The 21,700-nt window shown below is 44.0% G+C and overlaps 1 protein-coding gene across 4 annotated transcripts in view; it reads right to left on the bottom strand.

The window, feature by feature from the left end:
- The window catches only part of LOC121579760 (rap1 GTPase-activating protein 2), an 87,616-nt gene extending 66,306 nt beyond the window's left edge, over window positions 1-21,310 (bottom strand). For all 4 annotated transcript variants that reach the window (XR_006002947.1, XR_006002948.1, XM_041894626.1 and 1 more), the window contains exons 1-2: window positions 20,979-21,310; window positions 17,052-17,087 (exon numbers count right to left, since the gene is read on the bottom strand). Coding sequence is in view for 2 of the 4 variants with exons in the window: in XM_041894626.1 (XP_041750560.1) it covers window positions 17,052-17,087; window positions 20,979-21,022 (80 nt within the window). In the remaining 2 variants the exon portion in view is untranslated. The remainder of the gene's footprint in view (window positions 1-17,051; window positions 17,088-20,978) is intronic.
- Window positions 21,311-21,700: the final 390 nt, after the last annotated feature.

Below are 21,700 nucleotides of genomic sequence, written 5' to 3' on the forward strand. Positions count from 1 at the left end.
GAGGAAGGAAAATTATGTGGATATATTGAAGCAACATCTCAAGACATCAGTCAGGAAGTTAAAGCTTGGTCGCAAATGGGTCTTCCAAATGGACAATGACCCCAAGCATACTTCCAAAGTTGTGGCAAAATGGCTTAAGGACAACAAAGTCAAGGTATCGGAGTGGCCATCAGAAAGCCCTGACCTCAAACCTATAGAAAATGTGTGGGCAGAACTGAAAAAGCATGTGCGAGCAAGGAGGCCTACAAACCTGACTCAATTACACCAGCTCTGTCAGGAGGAATTCACCCAACTTATTGTGGGAAGCTTGTGGCAGGCTACCTGAAACGTTTGAGCCAAGTTAAACAATTTAAAAGCAATGCTACCAAATACTAATTGAGTGTATATAAACTTCTGACCCACTTTGAATGTGATGAAAGAAATAAAAGTTGAAATAAATAATTCTCTCTACTATTATTCTGACATTTCACATTATGAAAATAAAGTGGTGATCCTAACTGACCTAAGACAGGGATTTTGTACTAGGATTAAATGTCAGGAATTGTGAAAAACTGAATTTAATGTATTTGGCTAAGGTGTTTGTAAACTTCCGACTTCAACTGTATCAGTGAAGACTACCTCTTCCAGAGCAATAGGATACCATATTTCTGTATATACTCAGCCAGGGGGCAGAAGCATTATGTCTAAACCAATTTAGGATGGGCCGAAATGCTAGAGCATTGAAATACAATTTACATTTAGATTTACATTTTCGTCATTTAGCAGACACTCTTATCCAGAGCGACTTACAAATTGGTGCATTCACCTTATGATAGCCAGTGGGACAACCAATTTACAATGTTTTTTTTTTTTTTTTCTCTTTGGGGTGGTGTAAGGTGGGGTAGAAGGATTACTTTATCCTATCCCAGGTATTCCTTAAAGAGGTGGGGTTTCAAGTGTCTCCGGAAGGATGTGAGTGACCTGTCCTGGCGTCGTGAGGGAGCTTGTTCCACCATTGAGGTGCCAGAGCAGCGAACAGTTTTGACTGGGCTGAGCGGGAACTGTGCTTCCGCAGAGGTAGGGGGGCCAGCAGGCCAGAGGTGGATGAACGCAATGCCCTCGTTTGGGTTTAGGGATTTACGTCTTTCCCTCTTTGTAAATGTATGCATTTTATCCGGGATTGTTTACCTTGCCATATACATTTGGAAACCACACTATGAATTTTATCCCAATAGCCAGAAGGGTGAGCCATGGGAAGCATTGAACTACAGAAATTCAGCTGTGGCAATATATTCATTTTGACAATAGATATTCTGGCTGTTGAAGCAACTGGGATATGATTCCACCTACTAAGTCAGATTTCATTAATTTGAGCGTTCTTTTAAAGTTTCTGGCAATGTTTTTATCTAAAGAAGGAAATAAATCTACTCCCAAATATTTAAAATGGGAAAAGATTGGGATTCCATAAGTAGAGATGGAGTCTTTCTTCGGGGACTTGAGAGGCAGTAGGGCTGATTTGGTTTGATTAACTTGAGATTAAGCTGAATTTATCTATGATCTTCAATGTGTTTGGGAGCGATTAAGATAGATTGTCTAGATATAGCCTATAATGAGATGAAGTGATCAGTACATTTGAGAGAAATTGGTGTTATATCCTTCGATTGACGAATTGCCTGGGCCAGAGGTTCCTTCGATAATAAGAATAGCAGAGGCAATATTGGATCGCCTTGTCATATTAATGAAATTGGAGACAATTCCCATATGTTCCAAGACAGACCAGAGATATGACCATTCTAGTTTATCGAAAGCTTTTTCTGCATGGAGAGATAATACAGCCCAAGGAGCTGTTGTTTCTGATGAAGCATCTAAAATATGTAATAGTCAAAGAATAAGGATAAACACTTTTTAACAAACCCACTTTGGTCCGTGTGGATCAATTTGGGTAAGTAAGTCTTGAGATGAGATGACAATATTTAGGAAAATAGTTTAATATCTATGTTTATCAAAGATAGGGGGCGATAATGAGAACACGGTGGCATCCTTACCTTTTTTAAATAAAAGCTAAATTAGTGCTGTGGTCACATCTCTCCCAAATGAACCTTTGTGAATGGATGTATTAATAATTTAGAACAATAGTGGACCTAATTGATTCCACATTTTTAAATAGACCTCAGGAGGAATACCGTCCCATCCAGGTGATTTGCCTTTATTCATGCTATCCAATGCCCTTTTGACTTCATTGATAGAGATTTGGGCTCCAGGCGAGGTGACTTCCTCTGTTCAGAAAAGAGGAGTTTTAGAAAGGACTTAGTCTGGCTTGTTGTGGATTTACAATCAGGGGTGTACAGTTCTTTATAGAAGCGGGAGAATCTTTGATTGATTAATTTGGGTTCTGGTAGTTATTCCCCTGTTTCAGATTCAATAGTTGCTATATCAGCTTGGGATCATTACTGCGTAGCTTGTTGGCCAGTAAACGACTGGGACAATTACCATGGAAGTAATGGCTGAGTCTTACTCAATGGATGGCAAATTCTGCTCTCTGTCTTATCAATAATTAAGTTATGCCTTGACTTTGGAAAGAGCAATCGCTACCTGGTCTGAAAATAGTGTTTGTTGAGAATGCTCTAACACAGTTAACAACATTTCCAATTCTGATATCTTCTTTAAGTGTGATTTATTCAACCCAGATGCAAATGCAGTAACATTATTTTTATCAAAACCTTTGGTGGCTTCCCATAGAATCCGGGGGTCATCGACTGAATTTGTCTTGATCATTATGAATTCATTTAGTTCAATTTCAAATTTATCACAGAATGTAGGATTTTGTAGTAAGGAAACGTTGAAACGTCATCTTGTGGCTCTTTTAGGAGATTCTGACATTTTAAGTTGGCAGTAGTAAGCGTAGTGGTCAGACAAGCTCATATATCAAATTTCTATTTTCTTGATGAAAGAAAATAGAGGTGTAGATAATAGTATGAAATCGATTCGTGAGAATGATTTATGCCTGTTTGAGTTGAAAGTGTACTCTTTTGCTTTAGGATTATGTGCTCGCCAGGCATCACTGACGTTGTAATCAGGGAGTATATCCCGGGAGAGCCTTGGTTGCGTGTGGATTGTAGTTGGTTTTATTAAGATTGTCCTGCATGCCCAAAATGGCATTCATGTCTGTCCCAATAACCAGATGGAATTCAGTTAATTCTAACAATATGCTGTTCAGAGAATCAAAAAATGTAGGATCATATGAATTTGGAGCATACACATTAATAAAGGATTTTATTTTATCCCATTATGCCTTCTTGGTCTTCACCTTTATCCAAGATGGTAATTATGAGTTTCTTATGTATCATTATGATTACACCTTTAGTTTTGTTTGGGGCTAATGAAAAAGCAGCCAGTTTGTTCAAATGGTTCTCTGTTCTATGAGCGTCCTTTTGGAGCAGTTGTGTTTCTTGGAACATTGCTATATCAATATGGTTTCTTGCTAGGATATCCAGACAGCTGGAACGTTTAATAGGTGAGTTTAGACCTTTAAAATCCCGTTTTTTTGTTGGTATATACAGTGGGGAGAACAAGTATTTCATACACTGCCGATTTTGCAGGTTTTCCTACTTACAAAGCATGTAGAGGTCTGTAATTTTTATCATAGGTACACTTCAACTGTGAGAGACGGAATCTAAAACAAAAATCCAGAAAATCACATTGTATGATTTTTAAGTAATTCATTTGCATTTTATTGCATGACATAAGTATTTGATCACCTACCAACCAGTAAGAATTCCGGCTCTCACAGACCTGTTAGTTTTTCTTTAAGAAGCCCTCATGTTCTCCACTCATTACCTGTATTAACTGCACCTGTTTGAACTCGTTACCTGTATAAAAGACACCTGTCCACACACTCAATCAAACAGACTCCAACCTCTCCACAATGGCCAAGACCAGAGAGCTGTGTAAGGACATCAGGGATACAATTGTAGACCTGCACAAGGCTGGGATGGGCTACAGGACAATAGGCAAGCAGCTTGGTGAGAAGGCAACAACTGTTGGCGCAATTATTAGGAAATGGAAGAAGTTCAAGATGACGGTCAATCACCCTCGGTCTGGGGCTCTATGCAAGATCTCACCTCATGGGGCATCAATGATCATGAGGAAGGTGAGGGATCAGCCCAGAACTACACGGCAGGACCTGGTCAATGACCTGAAGAGAGCTGGGACCACAGTCTCAAAGAAAACCATTAGTAACACACTACGCCATCATGGATTAAAATCCTGCAGCGCACGCAAGGTCCCCCTGCTCAAGCCAGCGCATGTCCAGGCCCGTCTGAAGTTTGCCAATGACCATCTTGATGATCCAGAGGAGGAATGGGAGAAGGTCATGTGGTCTGATGAGACAAAAATAGAGCTTTTTGGTCTAAACTCCACTCGCCGTGTTTGGAGGAAGAAGAAGGATGAGTACAACCCCAAGAACACCATCCCAACCGTGAAGCATGGAGGTGGAAACATCATTCTTTGGGGATGCTTTTCTGCAAAGGGGACAGGACGACTGCACCGTATTGAGGGGAGGATGGATGGGGCCATGTATCGCGAGATCTTGGCCAACAACCTCCTTACCTCAGTAAGAGCATTGAAGATGGGTCGTGGCTGGGTCTTCCAGCATGACAACGACCGAAACACACAGCCAGGGCAACTAAGGAGTGGCTCCGTAGAAGCATCTCAAGGTCCTGGAGTGGCCTAGCCAGTCTCCAGACCTGAACCCAATAGAAAATCTTTGGAGGGAGCTGAAAGTCCGTATTGCCCAGCGACAGTCCCGAAACCTGAAGGATCTGGAGAAGGTCTGTATGGAGGAGTGGGCCAAAATCCCTGCTGCAGTGTGTGCAAACCTGGTCAAGACCTACAGGAAACGTATGATCTCTGTAATTGCAAACAAAGGTTTCTGTACCAAATATTAAGTTCTGCTTTTCTAATGTATCAAATACTTATGTCATGCAATAAAATGCAAATTAATTACTTAAAAATCATACAATGTGATTTTCTGATTTTTTTTCTCTACATGCTTTGTAAGTAGGAAAACCTGCAAAATCGGCAGTGTATCAAATACTTGTTCTCCCCACTGTAGTATTAATGATGTAATTGTTATCTTTAGTGTTGATAAGCCCATGGATGTGAAACAAAAACCAGGATTCACAGGGAAACACACCCATTGGTCGTTCCCCACCCAATGAATGATTACCCCCTCCCCCCCTTACCTATCTTATGTTTCACCGAGTTGTGGCTGAACGACGACATGGACAATATACAGTTGGCTGGTTTTTCTGTGCATCGGCAAGACAGAACAGCTGCCTCCGGTAAGACAAGGGGTGGCGGTCTGTGTCTATTTGGCAATAACAGCTGGTGCGCGAAATCAAATATTAAGGAAGTCTCAAGGTCTTGCTCGCCTGAGGTAGAGTATCTCATGATTTACACTTACGTCATTTAGCAGACGCTCTTATCCAGAGCGACTTACAGTTCATGAGTGCATACATTCTTTTTTCATTTTATTTCATACTGGCCCCCCGTGGGAATCTAACCCACAACCCTGGCGTTGCAAATGCCATGCTCTACCAACTGATCTACATCCCTGCCGGCCATTCCCTCCCCTACCCTGGGCCAATTGTGCGCCTCCCCATGGGTCTCCCGGTCCCTGCCAGCTACGACAGAGCCTGGATTCGATGCAGTGCCTTAGACCACTGTGCCACTCGGGAAGCTGTAGACCACACTGTTTACCAAGAGAGTTTTCATCTATATTTTTCGTATCTGTATATTTACCACCACAAACCGATGCTAATAAGCAAACAAGAAAATGCTCATCCAGAGGCAGCGCTCCTAGTGGCCAGGGACTTTAATGCAGGCAAACTTAAATCCGTTTGACCTAATTTCTAACAGCATGTTACGTGCAACCAGAGGAAAAAAAACTCTAGACCACCTTTACTCCACACAGAGACGCGTACAAAGCTCTCCCTCGCCCTCAATTTGGCAAATCTGATCATAATCCTCCTGATTCCTGCTTACAAGCAAAAACTAAAGCAGGAAGTACCAGTGACTCTCTCAATACGGAAGTGGTCAGATGACGCAGATGCTAAGGCACAGGACTGTTTTGCTAGCACAGACTGGAATATGTTCCGGGACTATACCACATCAGTCACTGGCTTCATCAATAAGTGCATCGATGACGTTGTCCCCACGGTGACTGTACGTACATACCACAACCAGAAGCCATGGACTACAGGCAACATCCGCACTAAGCTAAAGGTTATAGCTGCCGCTTTCAAGGAGCGGGACTCTAACCCGGACGCTTATAAGAAATCCCGCTATGCTCTCAGACGAACCATCAAACAAGCAAAATGTAAATACAGGACTAAGATTGAATCCTACAACACCAGCTCGAACGCTCGTCGGATGTGGTAGGGCTTGCAAACTATTACGGACTACAAAGGGAAGCCCAGCCGCGAGCTAGCCAGTGACACAAGCCTACCAGACAAGCTAAATTACTTCTATGCGCGCTTTGAGGTAAGAAACTCTGAAGCATGCATGAGAGCGCCAGCTGTTCCGGACAACTGGGGGATCACGCTCGCCGTAGCCGATGTGATTAAGACCTTTAAACAGGTCAACATTCACAAGGCCGCAGGGCCAGACGGATTACCAGGACGTGTACTCTACGAGCATGCGCTGACCACCTGGCAAGTGTCTTCACTGACATTTTCAACCTGTCCCTGGCTGAGTCTGTAATACCTACATGTTTCAAGCAGACCACCATAGTCCCTGTACCCAAGAACACCAAGGTAACCTGCCTAAATGACTACCGACCCGTAGCACTCACATCTGTAGCCATGAAGTGCTTTGAAAGGCTGGTCATGGCTCACATCAACACCATGATCCCAGAAACCATGGTCCAAACACACCAAGACAGTCGTGAAGAGGGCACGACAAAACCTATTCCTCATCACCTGGTATGGCAACTGCTCGGCCTCCGACCGCAAGGCACTACATTGGGTAGTGGGTACGGCCCAGTACATCACTGGGGCCAAGCTTCCTGCCATCCAGGACCTCTATACCAGGCGGTGTCAGAGGAAGGCCCTAAAAATTGCCAAAGACTCCAGCCACCCTAGTCATAGACTGTTCTCTCTGCTACCGCTCGGCAAGCGGTACCAGAGCACCAAGTCTAGGTCCAAAAGGCTTCTTAACAGCTTCTACCCCCAAGCCATAAGACTGCTGAACATCTAATCAAATGGCTACCCGGACTATTGGCATTGACCCCCCCCCCCTCCCCCCCTTTTCCCCCCTAATGCTACTCGCTGTTTATTATCTATGCATAGTCACTTTACCCCTACCTACATGTACATATTACCTCAATTACCTTGACTAACCTGTACCCCCACACATTGAATTGGTATCGGTACCCCCTGTATATAGCCTCGTTATTGTTATTTTATTGTTACTCTTTTATTTTTTACTTTAGTTTATTTAGTAAATATATATATATATTTTTTACTTAACTCTTATTTTTCTTAAAACTGCATTGTTGGTTAAGGGCTTGTAAGTAAGCATTTCACGGTAAGGTCTACCTACACCTGTTGTATTCGGCGCATGTGACAAATAAAGTTTGATTTGATTTGATTTCTTGCAGTGCAAACACTTGCCTGGAAAAGTCGACCGTGCCTCAGCAACTATAGGGTTCAATTATAAAATAGATTTGCCATCAAAAGGTTGCAATAATAAACTCCACAACCAAGAGTAAAACAATTAGCCAGCTAGCAACTCCAGCAAAGTTTGCAAGTGCATGAATGTTTATTTGGCTGTAGGCTAATCACCCACTGGTAGGCTATGCAGATTTGCAAGCAATGCATTGTGTGGATCTGTTTGCTAGCCAGCTAAATTAGCTACCAGTAGACAGAGCTGGCTTTCATGATTATTATCCATAGTGTCCAGCATGCTGCTGGCACTGATCGTGCTGAGAAATGTGAAATATGGCGCAACTAGCAAGTGTTGCACTAGGTAAATCTTCTCAATCCCTTGCTGAATGAAAATTGACCACAAATCCAGTTAATTCATAAACTCAAGCTAGCAACATCAAAGCTAGCGTATTGTCAGCTGTTACACAGACAGCCAGGAGCCAATGTTATTAACCGTTACGACATGCATTTGTCAGCTAAATTACACGTTTATTCTGTATCACTCAACTCTCATTTATGAGTCTCGTTTGTATTGAGAGGGATATAGCTAGAAATGTATTGTTGATGTGTTGCTGTAGTCATGATCAGAGGGATAGATAGAACCTGACCTGCAATTTGTAAACAAAGCTGCTGTACTTAGAATTCGTGAAACTTAATTAATAAAATTTCCCTTTGAAGTGATCTAAATGGCAAATTCATCTTTCATCTATACATTTCTAGATATATTAAACCATATATTGTAGGTCGCCCTCTGTTTCGGCACTCAGATCTGGGATCTTCTCCCCATAGGTCAGAGCCCCCGATTCTACTGCGAGGCAAACAATTTGCCGTTTGACTTCAAAACTGTGGATTCGTACAATCATACAATGAGATCCATTCAGGAGAGGACCCGTACGGTACGCAATGTTTATCAGCGGCATGGGACCCAGCTTCTCCTGCCCAAACAGTTCATAGAGAGGATTGCTCATGAAGGAAGATGGGTTACCGGCTTCCACGCCAGTTTCAAGTCCTGTGACCTGCACTTTTAATTTACTGGAATGATTTTCGAGTGATTCTGTTTTCTTTTTCAGCAATTGATTTCCCTCTCTAGCTTAGTTTCCCCTTCTAGCTTAGTTTCCAGGTCATGGAGTTGCCCTTCTGTCACATTGGCTGCTGTCTCCAAGCTTTTCACTTTAGTTGAGTACTGTAGGTATCCACTTTAGAAGTGAGCAGTGCAAGAGATTAATGTATTTGTTTTAATTGCAAGTTGAGGGCAGAGGTACTTTCCTCACGAACAATCTCTCGATAGTAGTGGCCAACTGTTTCTGTTGTCAGGTGTTGAGAGTCGCCATGTTTTCAGCTACTGGAACGAAACAGACCTGCTATCGTTAATTATAATACAGTCCACACCTTAACGTGATGTTACAGTTGAAGTCGGAAGTTTACATACACCTTAGCCAAATACATTTAAACTCAGTTTTCCACAATTCCTGATATTTAATCCTAGTAAAAATTCCCTGTCTTAGGTCAGTTAGGATCACCACTTTATTTGAAGAATGTGAAATGTCAGAATAATAGTAGAGAGAATGATTTATTTCAGCTTTTATTTCTTTCATCACACTCAATTAGTATTTGGTAGCATTGCCTTTAAATAGTTTCGGGTAGCCTTCCACAAGCTTCCCACAATAAGTTGGGTGAATTTTGGCCCATTCCTCCTGACAGAGCTGGTGTAACTGAGTCAGGTTTGTAGGCCTCCTTGCTCGCACACGCTTTTTCAGTTCTGCCCACACATTTTCTATAGGATTGAGTTCAGGGCTTTGTGATGGCCACTCCAATACCTTGACTTTGTTGTCCTTAAGCCATTTTGCCACAACTTTGGAAGTATGCTTGGGGTCATTGTCCATTTGGAAGACCCATTTGCGACCAAGCTTTAACTTCCTGACTGATGTCTTGAGATGTTGCTTCAATATATCCACATCATTTTCCTTCCTCATGCCATGTATTTTGTGAAGTGCACCAGTCCCTCCTGCAGCAAAGCACACCCACAGCATGATGCTGCCACCTCCGTGCTTCACGGTTGGGATGGTGTTCTTCGGCTTGCAAGGCATCCCTTTTTTCCTCCAAACATAACGATGGTCATTATGGCCAAACAGTTCTATTTTTCAGACCAGAGGACATTTCTCCAAAAAGTAAGATCTTTGTCCCCATGTGCAGTTGCAAACCGTAGTCTGGCTTTTTTATGGCGGTTTTCGAGCAGTGGCTTCTTCCTTGCTGAGTGGCCTTTCAGGTTATGTCGATATAGGACTCGTTTTACTGTGGATATAGATACTTTTGTACCTGTTTCCTCCAGAATCTTCACAAGGTCCTTTGCTGTTGTTCTGGGATTGATTTGCACTTTTCGCACCAAAGTACGTTCATCTCTAGGAGACAGAACGCGTCTCCTTCCTGAGCAATATGACGGCTGCGTGGTCCCATGGTGTTTATACTTGCGTACTATTGTTTGTACAGATGAATGTGGTACCTTCAGGCGTTTGGAAATTGCTCCCAAGGATGAACCACACTTGTGGAGGTCTACAATTTTTTTTCAGAGGTCTTGGCTGATTTATTTTAGATTTTCCCATGATGTCAAGCAAAGAGGCACTGAGTTTGAAGGTAGGCCTTGAAATACATCCACATGTACATCAGAAGCTTCTAAAGCCATGACATCATTTTCTGGAATTTTCTTAGCTGTGTAAAGGCACAGTCAACTTAGTGTATGTAAACTTCTGACCCACTGGAATTGTGATACAGTGAATTATAAGTGAAATAATCTGTCTGTAAACAATTACTTGTGACATTCACAAAGTAGATGTCCTAACCGACTTGCCAAAACTATAGTTTTTTAACAAGAAATATGTGGAGTGGTTGAAAAACGAGTTTTAATGACTCCAACCTAAGTGTATGTAAACTTCCGACTTCAACTGTATATGTTGACAATTATTTGAAAATAAGTCAGTCAATTCATAGTTATTTTGCAAAAGAAAAGCCACGCGTTTCAATGCATGCCACCGGAACCGGAAACCTGGGTCATGGTTTTTCAAACGCTTCTTGATTTTCAAATGCCTCTGTAGGTACACTGAGCAGAGTGTCTGCCCTTCAGCCAATCAGACACACAAACACACACAAAGACGTGCGCGCAGGCACACACACAAGCTGGCATGCAGTCACAAACACACACGCGCTGGCACACACACACTCATACACGCGCACACACACACACAAATTACATTTTGCTAAGAGCACCATAAGTGCCAAAGCCAGCATGTAACAAGATTATATTTATGACTTACTGTAGGAGCCATTAGATGATTACATAATAGTGAAGTATTAAACTGTACAGTCCAGGGCTTCAGCACCCTATTCCCTATATAGTGCACAAGTTTTGACCAGTGCTCTGGGATCCACCCTAGCTGTAGACCACTTTGCTATTAATGCTATTAGTATGACGTAGCCAGGCCATGCATTCTCCCATTCACTCTGCATCCTGGAAAGAACCTGGCTAGAAGCATGGCATCAAAGCTTTTACTGTAAACTATAGCCTAGCCCTAAACCAGGCTGGTATTGGTAGCATACTTGGACTAAAAAGGTTTCTAAACAGGGTTCACTATCCTTCACAATCTAAAACAAAAAACAATGCAACAGATTTGCATCCCTTGAAAAACTCAAACACATCAAAAACACACTCAAACACATCAAAAACACACACTCAAACACATCAAAAACACTCACTCAAACACATCAAAAACACACACTCAAACACATCAAAAATACACTCAAACACATCAAAAACACTCACTCAAACACATTAAAAACACTCACTCAAACACATCAAACACACTCAAACACATCAAAAACACTCAAACACCTACAACACACTCAAACACACTAAAACACCTCAAAAACACACATTCAAACACATAAAAAACACACATTCAAACACATAAAAAACACTCACTCAAACACATCAACACATCAAAAACACTCAAACACATCAAAAACTCTCAAACACATCAAAAACACTCAAACACCTCAAAAACACACATTCAAACACATCAAAAACACACATTCAAACACATCAAAAACACTCACTCAAACACATCAAACACATAAAAAACACTCAAACACATCAAAAAACTCTCAAACACATCAAAAACACTCAAACACATCAAAAACACTCAAACATTCAAAACAGTAAAAGAGTCAGTACACAATCTTGATCATGAGTGCCTATCAGAATATTTTCTTAACACACACACACACACACACACAGAGAGAGAGCACAAACGAGAGAGAGGGGAGGAGGGGAAAGGCAAAGTGATAGGGGAGAGCAAGAAGGAGGGAAAGTGTGGGAGAGAGAGAGCGAGAGTGTGTGAATGAATGAGTCAAGCTCTAAATAAAGGGAAGGCAGGGAAGATGATAGTGTGCTGTGTAGAACATTACATGGACAGTGAGTACTCATTCATAAAACATACACAGTTTAAAACCAACTTTAATAAGTCATACAGAAACCGACTAAGCATTCGCAGTCATACGAATTGACCGTAGAATACAGATACAACACACCACAGGCATACACGCGCGCATGCACACACACACCCATGAGCCTACAGGAATATGCACATGTAGGCTACATGATGCTAACCTGACTTGGCATGCCCTCCAGCCTCCCTATCTCACTTCATCATGCTCATCTAAACATAATATACAGACATTCACACACCAGAGATGGGGTGAACTCCATCTCAGTATAGCCATCAAGTCCGGAACTGAACTGCACTACTAGAGAAATTCCATTAAAAAGGTAATTTATATGAACTGAAATAGACAGACAGAGAGACAGATGTGCACACGCACACACTCAGAGGAGTGATCACATGCACACAGATCTCTCATACACACACGCGCACACACACACACACACACACACACACACACACACACACACACACACACACACACACACACACACACACAACAAACAACGCCCATGTTATCAGCAGGTGAGAACACAGACAGGTGGAATTCACACACCTTGCTGCTACCACTTCCACAACACTGAGGTGACACTAAACCAACTCTATAATAACACTTTCTAGCTACTAAGACCAAAGTGACAATCTAACACTACTCATCTAACACTACTGCAACGCAATAACAACATCAGGGTATACCCCAGTGTATACCCCACAACACACAAACACCCCAAACTACACTTGTTTAATGAAACATACATTTTCAGATGGAAATCCCACAGATTGCACCTTTGATTAGGATAGCACTAATTAATTTCATATCATACATATTTTACACTCATGTCATATCTCTGCTACAAGACCATGGTGCTTGCCTACGGAGCTGTGAGGGGAACGGCACCTCCGTACCTTCAGGCTCTGATCAGTCCCTACACCCAAACGAGGGCATTGCGTTCATCCACCTCTGGCCTGCTGGCTCCCCTACCTCTGCGGAAGCATAGTTCCCGCTCAGCCCAGTCAAAACTGTTCGCTGCTCTGGCACCCCAATGGTGGAACAAGCTCCCTCACGACGCCAGGACAGCGGAGTCACTCACCACCTTCCGGAGACATTTGAAACCCCACCTCTTTAAGGAATACCTGGGATAGGATAAAGTAATCATTCTACCCCCCCCCTTACCCCAACCCACCCCCCCACCAAAAAATTATAATAAAGAAAAAAAATCAAAATCAAAAATTTTGACAAAAAAATTATTAAAAAAAACAACAACATTGTAAAGTGGTTATCCCTCTGGCTATAAGGTGAATGCACCTATTTGTAAGTCGCTCTGGATAAGAGCGTCTGCTAAATGACGTAAATGTAAATGTAAATGTAAATATCAAATGTAATACCTCATATCATTTCTATAATACCTTTGATTAGGATGGCACTAATATTATGTAACGTAACAGGCATATAATCATAGCCTACATAATATAATTTCTATACGACGGTAATACCCAGTGGTAAATCTTACAGATTATTGCTGCTGCTGATTTAATGCAGTCTTTATGCTATCATATCATTTCTATAATCCCCAACGGTAAATCCATGGATAAATCTAGCAGATTATTATACATTACTGCTGCTGCTAACTTTATAACATACAGTGCCCTCCATAATTATTGGGACTGTGAAGCATTGTTAAAAACGATACGTGACGTCCTAGGTTAATAACACAAACCTTAACGGAACAAGATCCCACAATAAAATTGGTGAAAACAGGCTGCCTAAGTATGGTCCCCAATCAGAGACAACGAGCTACAGCTGTCTCTGATTGGGAACCACCCTTAGGCAGCCTGTTTTCACCAGTTTATTGTGGGATCTTGTTCCGTTAAGGTTTGTGTTATTAACCTAGGACTTCACGTATCGTTTTGTTGTTTTTGTTCGTGTTGTGTACACTTATTAAAGTATGTACGCCTATCACGCTGCGCCTTGGTCCGCTTCATCATGTAACGATCGTGACAGAAGATCCCACCACCAGAGGACCAAGCAGCGTGCCCAGGAGGAGAAGTTGGCGATGTCCCAGGTGGGCGAATGGTGGTCATGGGAGGACATATTCGCAGGCAGAGGGCCATGGGCAAAAGTAAATGCCCAGGCAGGAGAGGAGAAACGGCGCCAACCGTGCCGACGACGGACACGCGAGAGGCAACCCCAAGTAATTTTTTTTTGGGGGGGGCACACGGCGTGGACGACGGGGCTGCTGGAGACAGCTACAGGACGAATCGGCGGACTAGGAGAGGAGGCCACCAGGTTTGGGGGGCTGGAAGGGTGGTTGGCGGAGCCTAGAGGTAGAGCAGAGCCAACTCCCCGTACTCAGGCTAGGCAGCGTGAGACTGGGCAGGTTCCGTGTTATGCGGAGCCACGTACTGTGCCGCGAGTGTTCCGGCACAGTCCTGTACGTCCTGTGCTAGCACCACGCACGTGTCGTGCTAAGGTGGGCATGCAGCCAGGACGGAGTGTGCCGGCTCAATGCTCGTGGACTCCAGTACCCCTCCTCGGTCCCGGATATCCTGTGCCAGTGCCACGTGCTGTAGTGCCAGTACGAGTGCACAGCCCTGTACGTCCTGTGTTGATGCCTCACATTCCTGCTGCCTGCACCAAGCCAGTGGTGCGCATCGCCAGCCCGGTCCAGCCTGTTCCTGCTCCCCGCACCAAGCCAGTTGTGCGCGTCGCCAGCCCGGTCCGGCCTGTTCCTGCTCCCCGCACCAAGCCAGTGGTGCGCGTCGCCAGCCCGGTCCGGCCTGTTCCTGCTCCCCTCACCAAGCCAGTGGTGCGCGTCGCCAGCCCAGTCCGGCCTGTTCCTGCTCCCCGCACCAAGCCAGTGGTGCGCGTCGTCAGCCCGGTCCGGCCCGTTCCTGCTCCCCGCACCAAGCCAGTGGTGCGCGTCGTCAGCCCGGTCCGGCCCGTTCCTGCTCCCCGCACCAAGCCAGTGGTGCGCGTCGTCAGTCCGGCACGGTCCGTGCCTGTTCCACCGGTGCCTGGTCCGGCACCGGTCAGCTGCTCCACTCCGGAGCCAGAGCAATCCGCTCCACCGGTGTTCAGTCCAGCTCGGCCAGCGGGACCAGACCAGGGGCGCAACGGGGGGGTAGAGAGAGAGTGGTGGTCACGCCCGGAGCCGGATCCGCCTCCGAGGCGGAATGCCCACCCGGCCCCTACCCTGTTGTGTTGGTGTGGCGCGGTCGCAGTCCGCGCCTTTGGGGGGGGTACTGTCACGCCCTGGCTCGGAGGACTCTTAAATGTTGAGCCAGGGTATGGAGTTTCTGTTACATTTTCTATGCTTTTGTTCTAGATCGTTTATATCTATGTTGGCCAGGGTGGTTCCCAATCAGAGACAGCTGTAGCTTGTTGTCTCTGATTGGGGACCATACTTAGGCAGCCTGTTTGGCACTAGTATTTTGTGGGATCTTGTTCCGTAGGGTTTTGTGTATAACCTAGGACTTCACGTATCGTTTGGTTTATTGTTTTGGTTCGTGTGTGTACACAAATAAAGAATGTACGCTTATCACGCTGCGCCTTGGTCCGCTTCATCTGTCGACGATCGTGACAGCACGCAATGATTACATCAAGCTTGTGACTACACATTTGTTGGATGCATTTGCTGTTTGCTTTGGTTGTGTTTCAGATGAGCGACAAAAGTTAGAGACTCACAAATACCATACCCCCAAGACATGCTAACCTCTCACCATTACAATAACAGGGGAGATGTGCGTCTGTAACATTCTCACTCATCATTATTCACGATTCATTCAGGATTATCCGTAATCATGGTAGCATCCACATTCATGTAGAAGTGTTTAGAAACATATTCTTATTTACAATAAAAGTGACTCCAAAATGTCACAATACATTATTTACCATTCATTTAATCTGAAACACAACCACAACAAAATAGCAAATGCAGCCAAAAGAAGAAACAAATCACTGTCCCAATAATTACGGAGGGCACTGTATATATAACTCTATCATCTGTAAGACCCAGTGGTGATGTCCTGGTTAGTCAGAGGTTGTGTGACTGACAAAGCCAGAGAGCGGTATGGCTGAGAGTCTCACCTTTGCACAGAGGGGTCATATCAGTGTGTAGCCCAAACTGTTTGGACGCTACAGACAGAAGTTGGCAGATCGGCTGTGCCGACTTCAGACGAGTCCCAAGACAGTTTTTGAGGGTCATAGAGCAAACGAAGAACGCCATTTTGTTCGTGTGAGTCTCATCTTTTAATAGAGGGTTCATAATAGTTCGGACGCTACAGACGATTTTGTGAGAAGACCGATTTTCGGGATGTCTCGTGGTCTGACAAACACAGCTCTAGCTCTGTCACCTTTCACCGCCGATGCGGAAGTGCGACATAGGTGGATGCGGTGGATTGAGACGCAAAAAAACCCAGATATCTCTAGTTTAAACTGACAGATTGTGATGGGATTTTTATTATTATGCTAATTAGATTTCCGCTGGAGCGCGGACATCCACCTTAGTGGGTTAAGGGGTCAGATGTCATATAAAAAATGGCTTCCATATAAAATAATACCACTACTGGTCACTACAGCCCTCGGTACTGTACTACACAGAGAGGGTACCTACCCAATGGTGCTCTCTCTCTCTCTCTCTCTCTCTGTCTCTCTCTCTCTCTCTCTCTCTCTCTCTCTCTCTCTCTCTCTCTCTCTCTCTGTCTGCTCTCTCTCTCTCTCTCTCTCTCTCTCTCTCTCTCTCTCTCTCTCTCTCTCTCTCTCTCTCTCTCTCTCTCTCTCTCTCTCTCTCTCACGCACATGCATTCACTTATAAGCAAACCCACTTTTATTAACACTTTTTGTGTATACTTTTTGTATGTGCGTACTACTCACCGTGCTCTGAGTGCACTGACAGTACTCTTGTCAATCCTGAAGAGAGAGAGAGAGGGGGATAGAGAAGACATTCAGTTAACCTGTCATATAGCTATAACAACAGGGGCACACGACCCCATTCACCCTCACTGGTGAAGAACTTCCTTCCTCCTCAGCCTGGCTCCAGAGATGTCCCTCACACAGACATCCACACACACATGGACACACACACACGGACACACATGGACATGCACACACAGACATACACACACACGTGCGAGTATGAACGCTTGCACATGGACACACACGCGCATTCTGACTCGCACACACACACAAACACACACACACACACACACACACAGACACACAGACACGCACACAGACACACACACACAAACACAATGTAATTTCATCACCGTGGCATACAAGGCATGTTCTTAATTTCTCTCTTCCTTCATACCTTCTTCTCTTCCTGTCCTCCCTCTCTCTATCTCAGTGTGTGAGTGTTTGCTCTGTCATATCTATGTATGTTATCGCCTTAGGAAGGGTCTTTACTGCACTGAATTACACACTAATGGTTGACAAGCTGTTAACACATAGCTCTGCTGTTGTGAGACACACACACACGCACACACATATACAACCATACTCTCTCTCTCTCTCTCTCTCTCTCTCTCTCTCTCTCTCTCTCTCTCTCTCTCTCTCTCTCTCTCTCTCTCTCTCTCTCTCTCTCTCTCTCTCTCTCTCTCTCTCTCTCTCTCTCTCTCTCTCTCTGTGGGAGACTAGATCACACTATAACACACCCTTCCTGTGCTGTAACCCCTCCCAGTACTGCCTTAAATCACACACACGCACACACAGTTATCAAGACAATGATCAGTAACCCAGTGACTAGTGCATGCCGTTGCATATTTTCCATCCCAAAGTTTTCTGTTGGTAAACAATCTCTCTCTCTCTCTCCCCCTCTCACACACACACACACACACACACACACACAAACACACACACAAATGCACACACACAGGTAATATTTTGTGAACACTTGTTTTTCCATCATGAGAAGTCAATCTGTCTGTCAATGTTCTATTTTCCATTTGTATTTTCAAACTAACTCAGACTCACAGTAACCATTAACCCCACTGTGTCCCTGTGTTGTATAGAGATAATGAAGGAGTAAGGGAGGGAGATAGAGATAGGAGAGGAGAGAGGGAGAGAGAAGCAGAGAAAAGGAGAGAGGGTGTAGGAGGAGAGAAGCAGAGGAAGCAGTAAACGTTAAAAGCTTCATATGATGAGTCTGAGAAACCTCTGTTCCCACTGATCATAAATAAAACATTTAGTACTGCTACACAGTACACACACACCACAGCTCCACCCATACGCTAAAATCAACCACACAACACACACACACCTCAACTGACTTAGCACACAGTGAAACAAAGCATGATGAATAGCTGATAAAGGGGTGGAGAAAGGGAAAGAACGAAGGTGAAAGAGAGGAAGAAAGGAAAGGAGAGGAGTGAGGGAATGCTAATATCCACTCTTCCCTCCTTTTCCCAAAAAGTATTTCCTGCATTATTTAACACTACCTCACTATTACCTCTCACACACTCAAAAAGATGGATGGAGATGGAAAGAGGAGAGAGAGAGAGAGAGAGAGAGATACTGAGAGAGAGAGAGAGAGAGAGAGAGAGAGAGAGAGAGAGAGAGAGAGAGAGAGAGAGAGAGAGAGAGAGAGAGAGAGAGAGAGAGAGAGATGGAGAAACAGAGGGAACGGGAGAGAGGAAAATTGAGTATGAGAGTGAATAGTTGAATAGAGGTTTGTGTAAGACTTGCAACTTCTCTAAGCACATACACACATACACATGCACGCGCACAGACACACACACACACACACATGGACAGGCGCACACACACACACAAGCCTCTTGTGTATTCTGGGCACAGGTTGGATTTGACAGGCCGTACGCCAAGCTGAGATTCAGTGAGGTAAGGAGCACTGTATCGCTCAGAGACAGAGAGAGAAAGAGAGAGAGAGAGAGAGAGAGAGAGAGAGAGAGACACAGAGACAGAGAGACAGAGAGAGAGAGAGAGAGAGAGCAGGCAAACAGGCCCAACCCCCACTCTTACACTAGCCCAAGCCAATGGCATGTACCAGATGCTCAGATGCTCTGCTCAAAATTACTGGCCTGAGGCCTAACCACACGACCAACAACACTTTATGGAACACAAAAGCCTTCACTATTTCATCCTGGAATATCCAAGGCCTGAGGTCATCTGCCTTTGGCCTAAAGAGCAGGAACCTGGACTTCACCAAAGAAATCGGAAATACAGACATTGTCATCATACAAGAAACATGGTATAGCGGAGACAGACCCACTGGTTTCCCTCTAGGTTACAGAGAGCTGGTAGTCCCATCCACCAAACTACCAGGTGTGAAACAGGGAATGGACTCAGGGGGTATGCTAATTTGGTATAGTGCACTCTATTAAATTAATCAAAACAGGAACATTTTACATTTGGCTAGAAATTCAAAAGGAAATTATCTCAACAGAGAAAAATGTCCTCCTGTGTGCTACCTATATCCCCCCACTAGAATCCCCATACTTTAATGAAGACAGCTTCTCCAACCTGGAGGGAGAAATCAATCATTTCCAGACTCAGGGACATGTACTAGTCTGTGGCGACCTAAATGCCAGAACTGGACAAGAACCTGACACCCTCAGCACACAGGGGGACAAACACCTACCTGGAGGTGACAGCATTCCCTCCCCCATATGCCCCCCTAGGCACAACTACGACAACATAACCAACAAAAACGGGTCACAACTCCTGCAGCTCTGTCACACGCTGGGTATGTACATAGTCACATACAAAGAAGACAGGCTATGTGCACACTGCCCACAAAATGAGGTGGGAACTGAGCTGCACTTCCTAACCTCCTGCCAAATGTATGACCACATTAGATACACATATTTCCCTCAAATTACAGAGCTCCACAAATAATTCGAAAACAAACCCAATTTTGATAAACTCCCTTATCTGCTGGGTGAAAAACCACAGTGTGCCATCACAGCAGCAAGATTTGTGACCTGTTGCCACAAGAAAAGGGCAACCAGTTAAGAACAAACACCATTGTAAATACAACCCATATTTATGTTTATTTATTTTCCCATTTGTACTTTAACTATTTGCACATTGTTACAACACTGTATATGTACATAATATGACATTTGAAATGTCTTTATTCTTTTGGAACTTCTGTGTGTAATGTTTACTGTTAATATTTATTGTTTATTTCACTTTTGTTTACTATCTACTTCACTTGCTTTGGCAATGTTGACATATGTTTCCCATGTCAATAAAGCCCTTAAATTGAAATTGAATTGAATTGAATTGAATTGAATTGAATTGAATTGAGAGAGAGAGAGAGAGAGAGAGAGAGAGAGAGAGAGAGAGAGAGAGAGAGAGAGAGAGAGAGAGAGAGAGAGAGAGAGAGAGAGAGAGAGAGAGAGAGAGAGAGAGAGAGAGAGAGAGAGAGAGAGAGAGAGATATGCTGTCTCATACTGGCAAGAAGAGAAAGAATATAAAAACACCCTGGCTGTATCATAGACGATAGAGATAGTCATCATCCCGTTACTCTACTACTACTACTACTACTCCATAGTGCCTGCTGGTTATCTCTCTGTCCACTACTTACCTGGTTTAGCAGTCACAAACTAGTCTAACTACAAACTAGCAAGCATCCCTGCCATAGATAATCAACTGTCATAACATAGCTAACACACCCCAAACAATACACCAAACCACTTACAATCACATTCACATAAACACACCACAACAAACTGAGCCATATGCATAGTCGCATACACAACACACACTTTATCTCTGTCACACACATGCACACACACACACACACACACACACACACACACACACACACACACTTACCATCCAAACCCTCCGAAGGACACGCTCCTCTTCCTCCTTAGCATGGTGTACACGTCTCTTTCTATCTCCCTCTTTCTTTCACTGTCTGGGAGTCTGAGTCTGCTTCTCTTGTAATTCTCACAACAATATCTCTCTCTCTCTCTCTGTGTCGTCTGCCTCCAGCCTTCCCTCCCTCCTTCTATCTCCTCATCTATCTATATATATATTCCTCTCAGTCAGCCCTTTAGCCTTTTACCATGTCCTCACTGTTTTTCGCTCTCTCTCTTGCGCTCTCTCTCCCTGGTTCCCTCTCTCTATCTCTCTCACACAGTATGAGCTGAACACCTGCCTGGTCTGTCCCTCTCACTCCACTGCACTGCTTCCCTCCCTCACCACCCGCTAGGCTGGAACGAGTGAATGAGAGAGATAGGGCGGTAGTGTGAGAGAGAGTGAGAGGAAGGGAGGGTGGGAGGAAGGGAGGTGGTGTTTTCTGTGTGTGTCTCCACCTCTCTTCTTTGACTCTGAGAGAGACTGTCTAACAAGGCAAAAAAAAAGTGGCACTGGTGTCAAAATAATAGACCATGTTAATATGAATACCTCAGTGTCTGAAACGCAATTACGAAGGTCATTTAAAGTACTGGTGTTCATATTCTAGAGAGTGAATATTCTAGAAGAGGTGGCGGTACTAGAGATATTCTAAAGAAAGCAGATCGCTAGATCATCTTTCCGGGTACTCAAGCAAT

The sequence above is a fragment of the Coregonus clupeaformis genome, chromosome 13 (genome assembly GCF_020615455.1).
Source record: "Coregonus clupeaformis isolate EN_2021a chromosome 13, ASM2061545v1, whole genome shotgun sequence".
In the NCBI taxonomy this organism is placed as follows: Eukaryota; Metazoa; Chordata; class Actinopteri; order Salmoniformes; family Salmonidae; genus Coregonus; species Coregonus clupeaformis.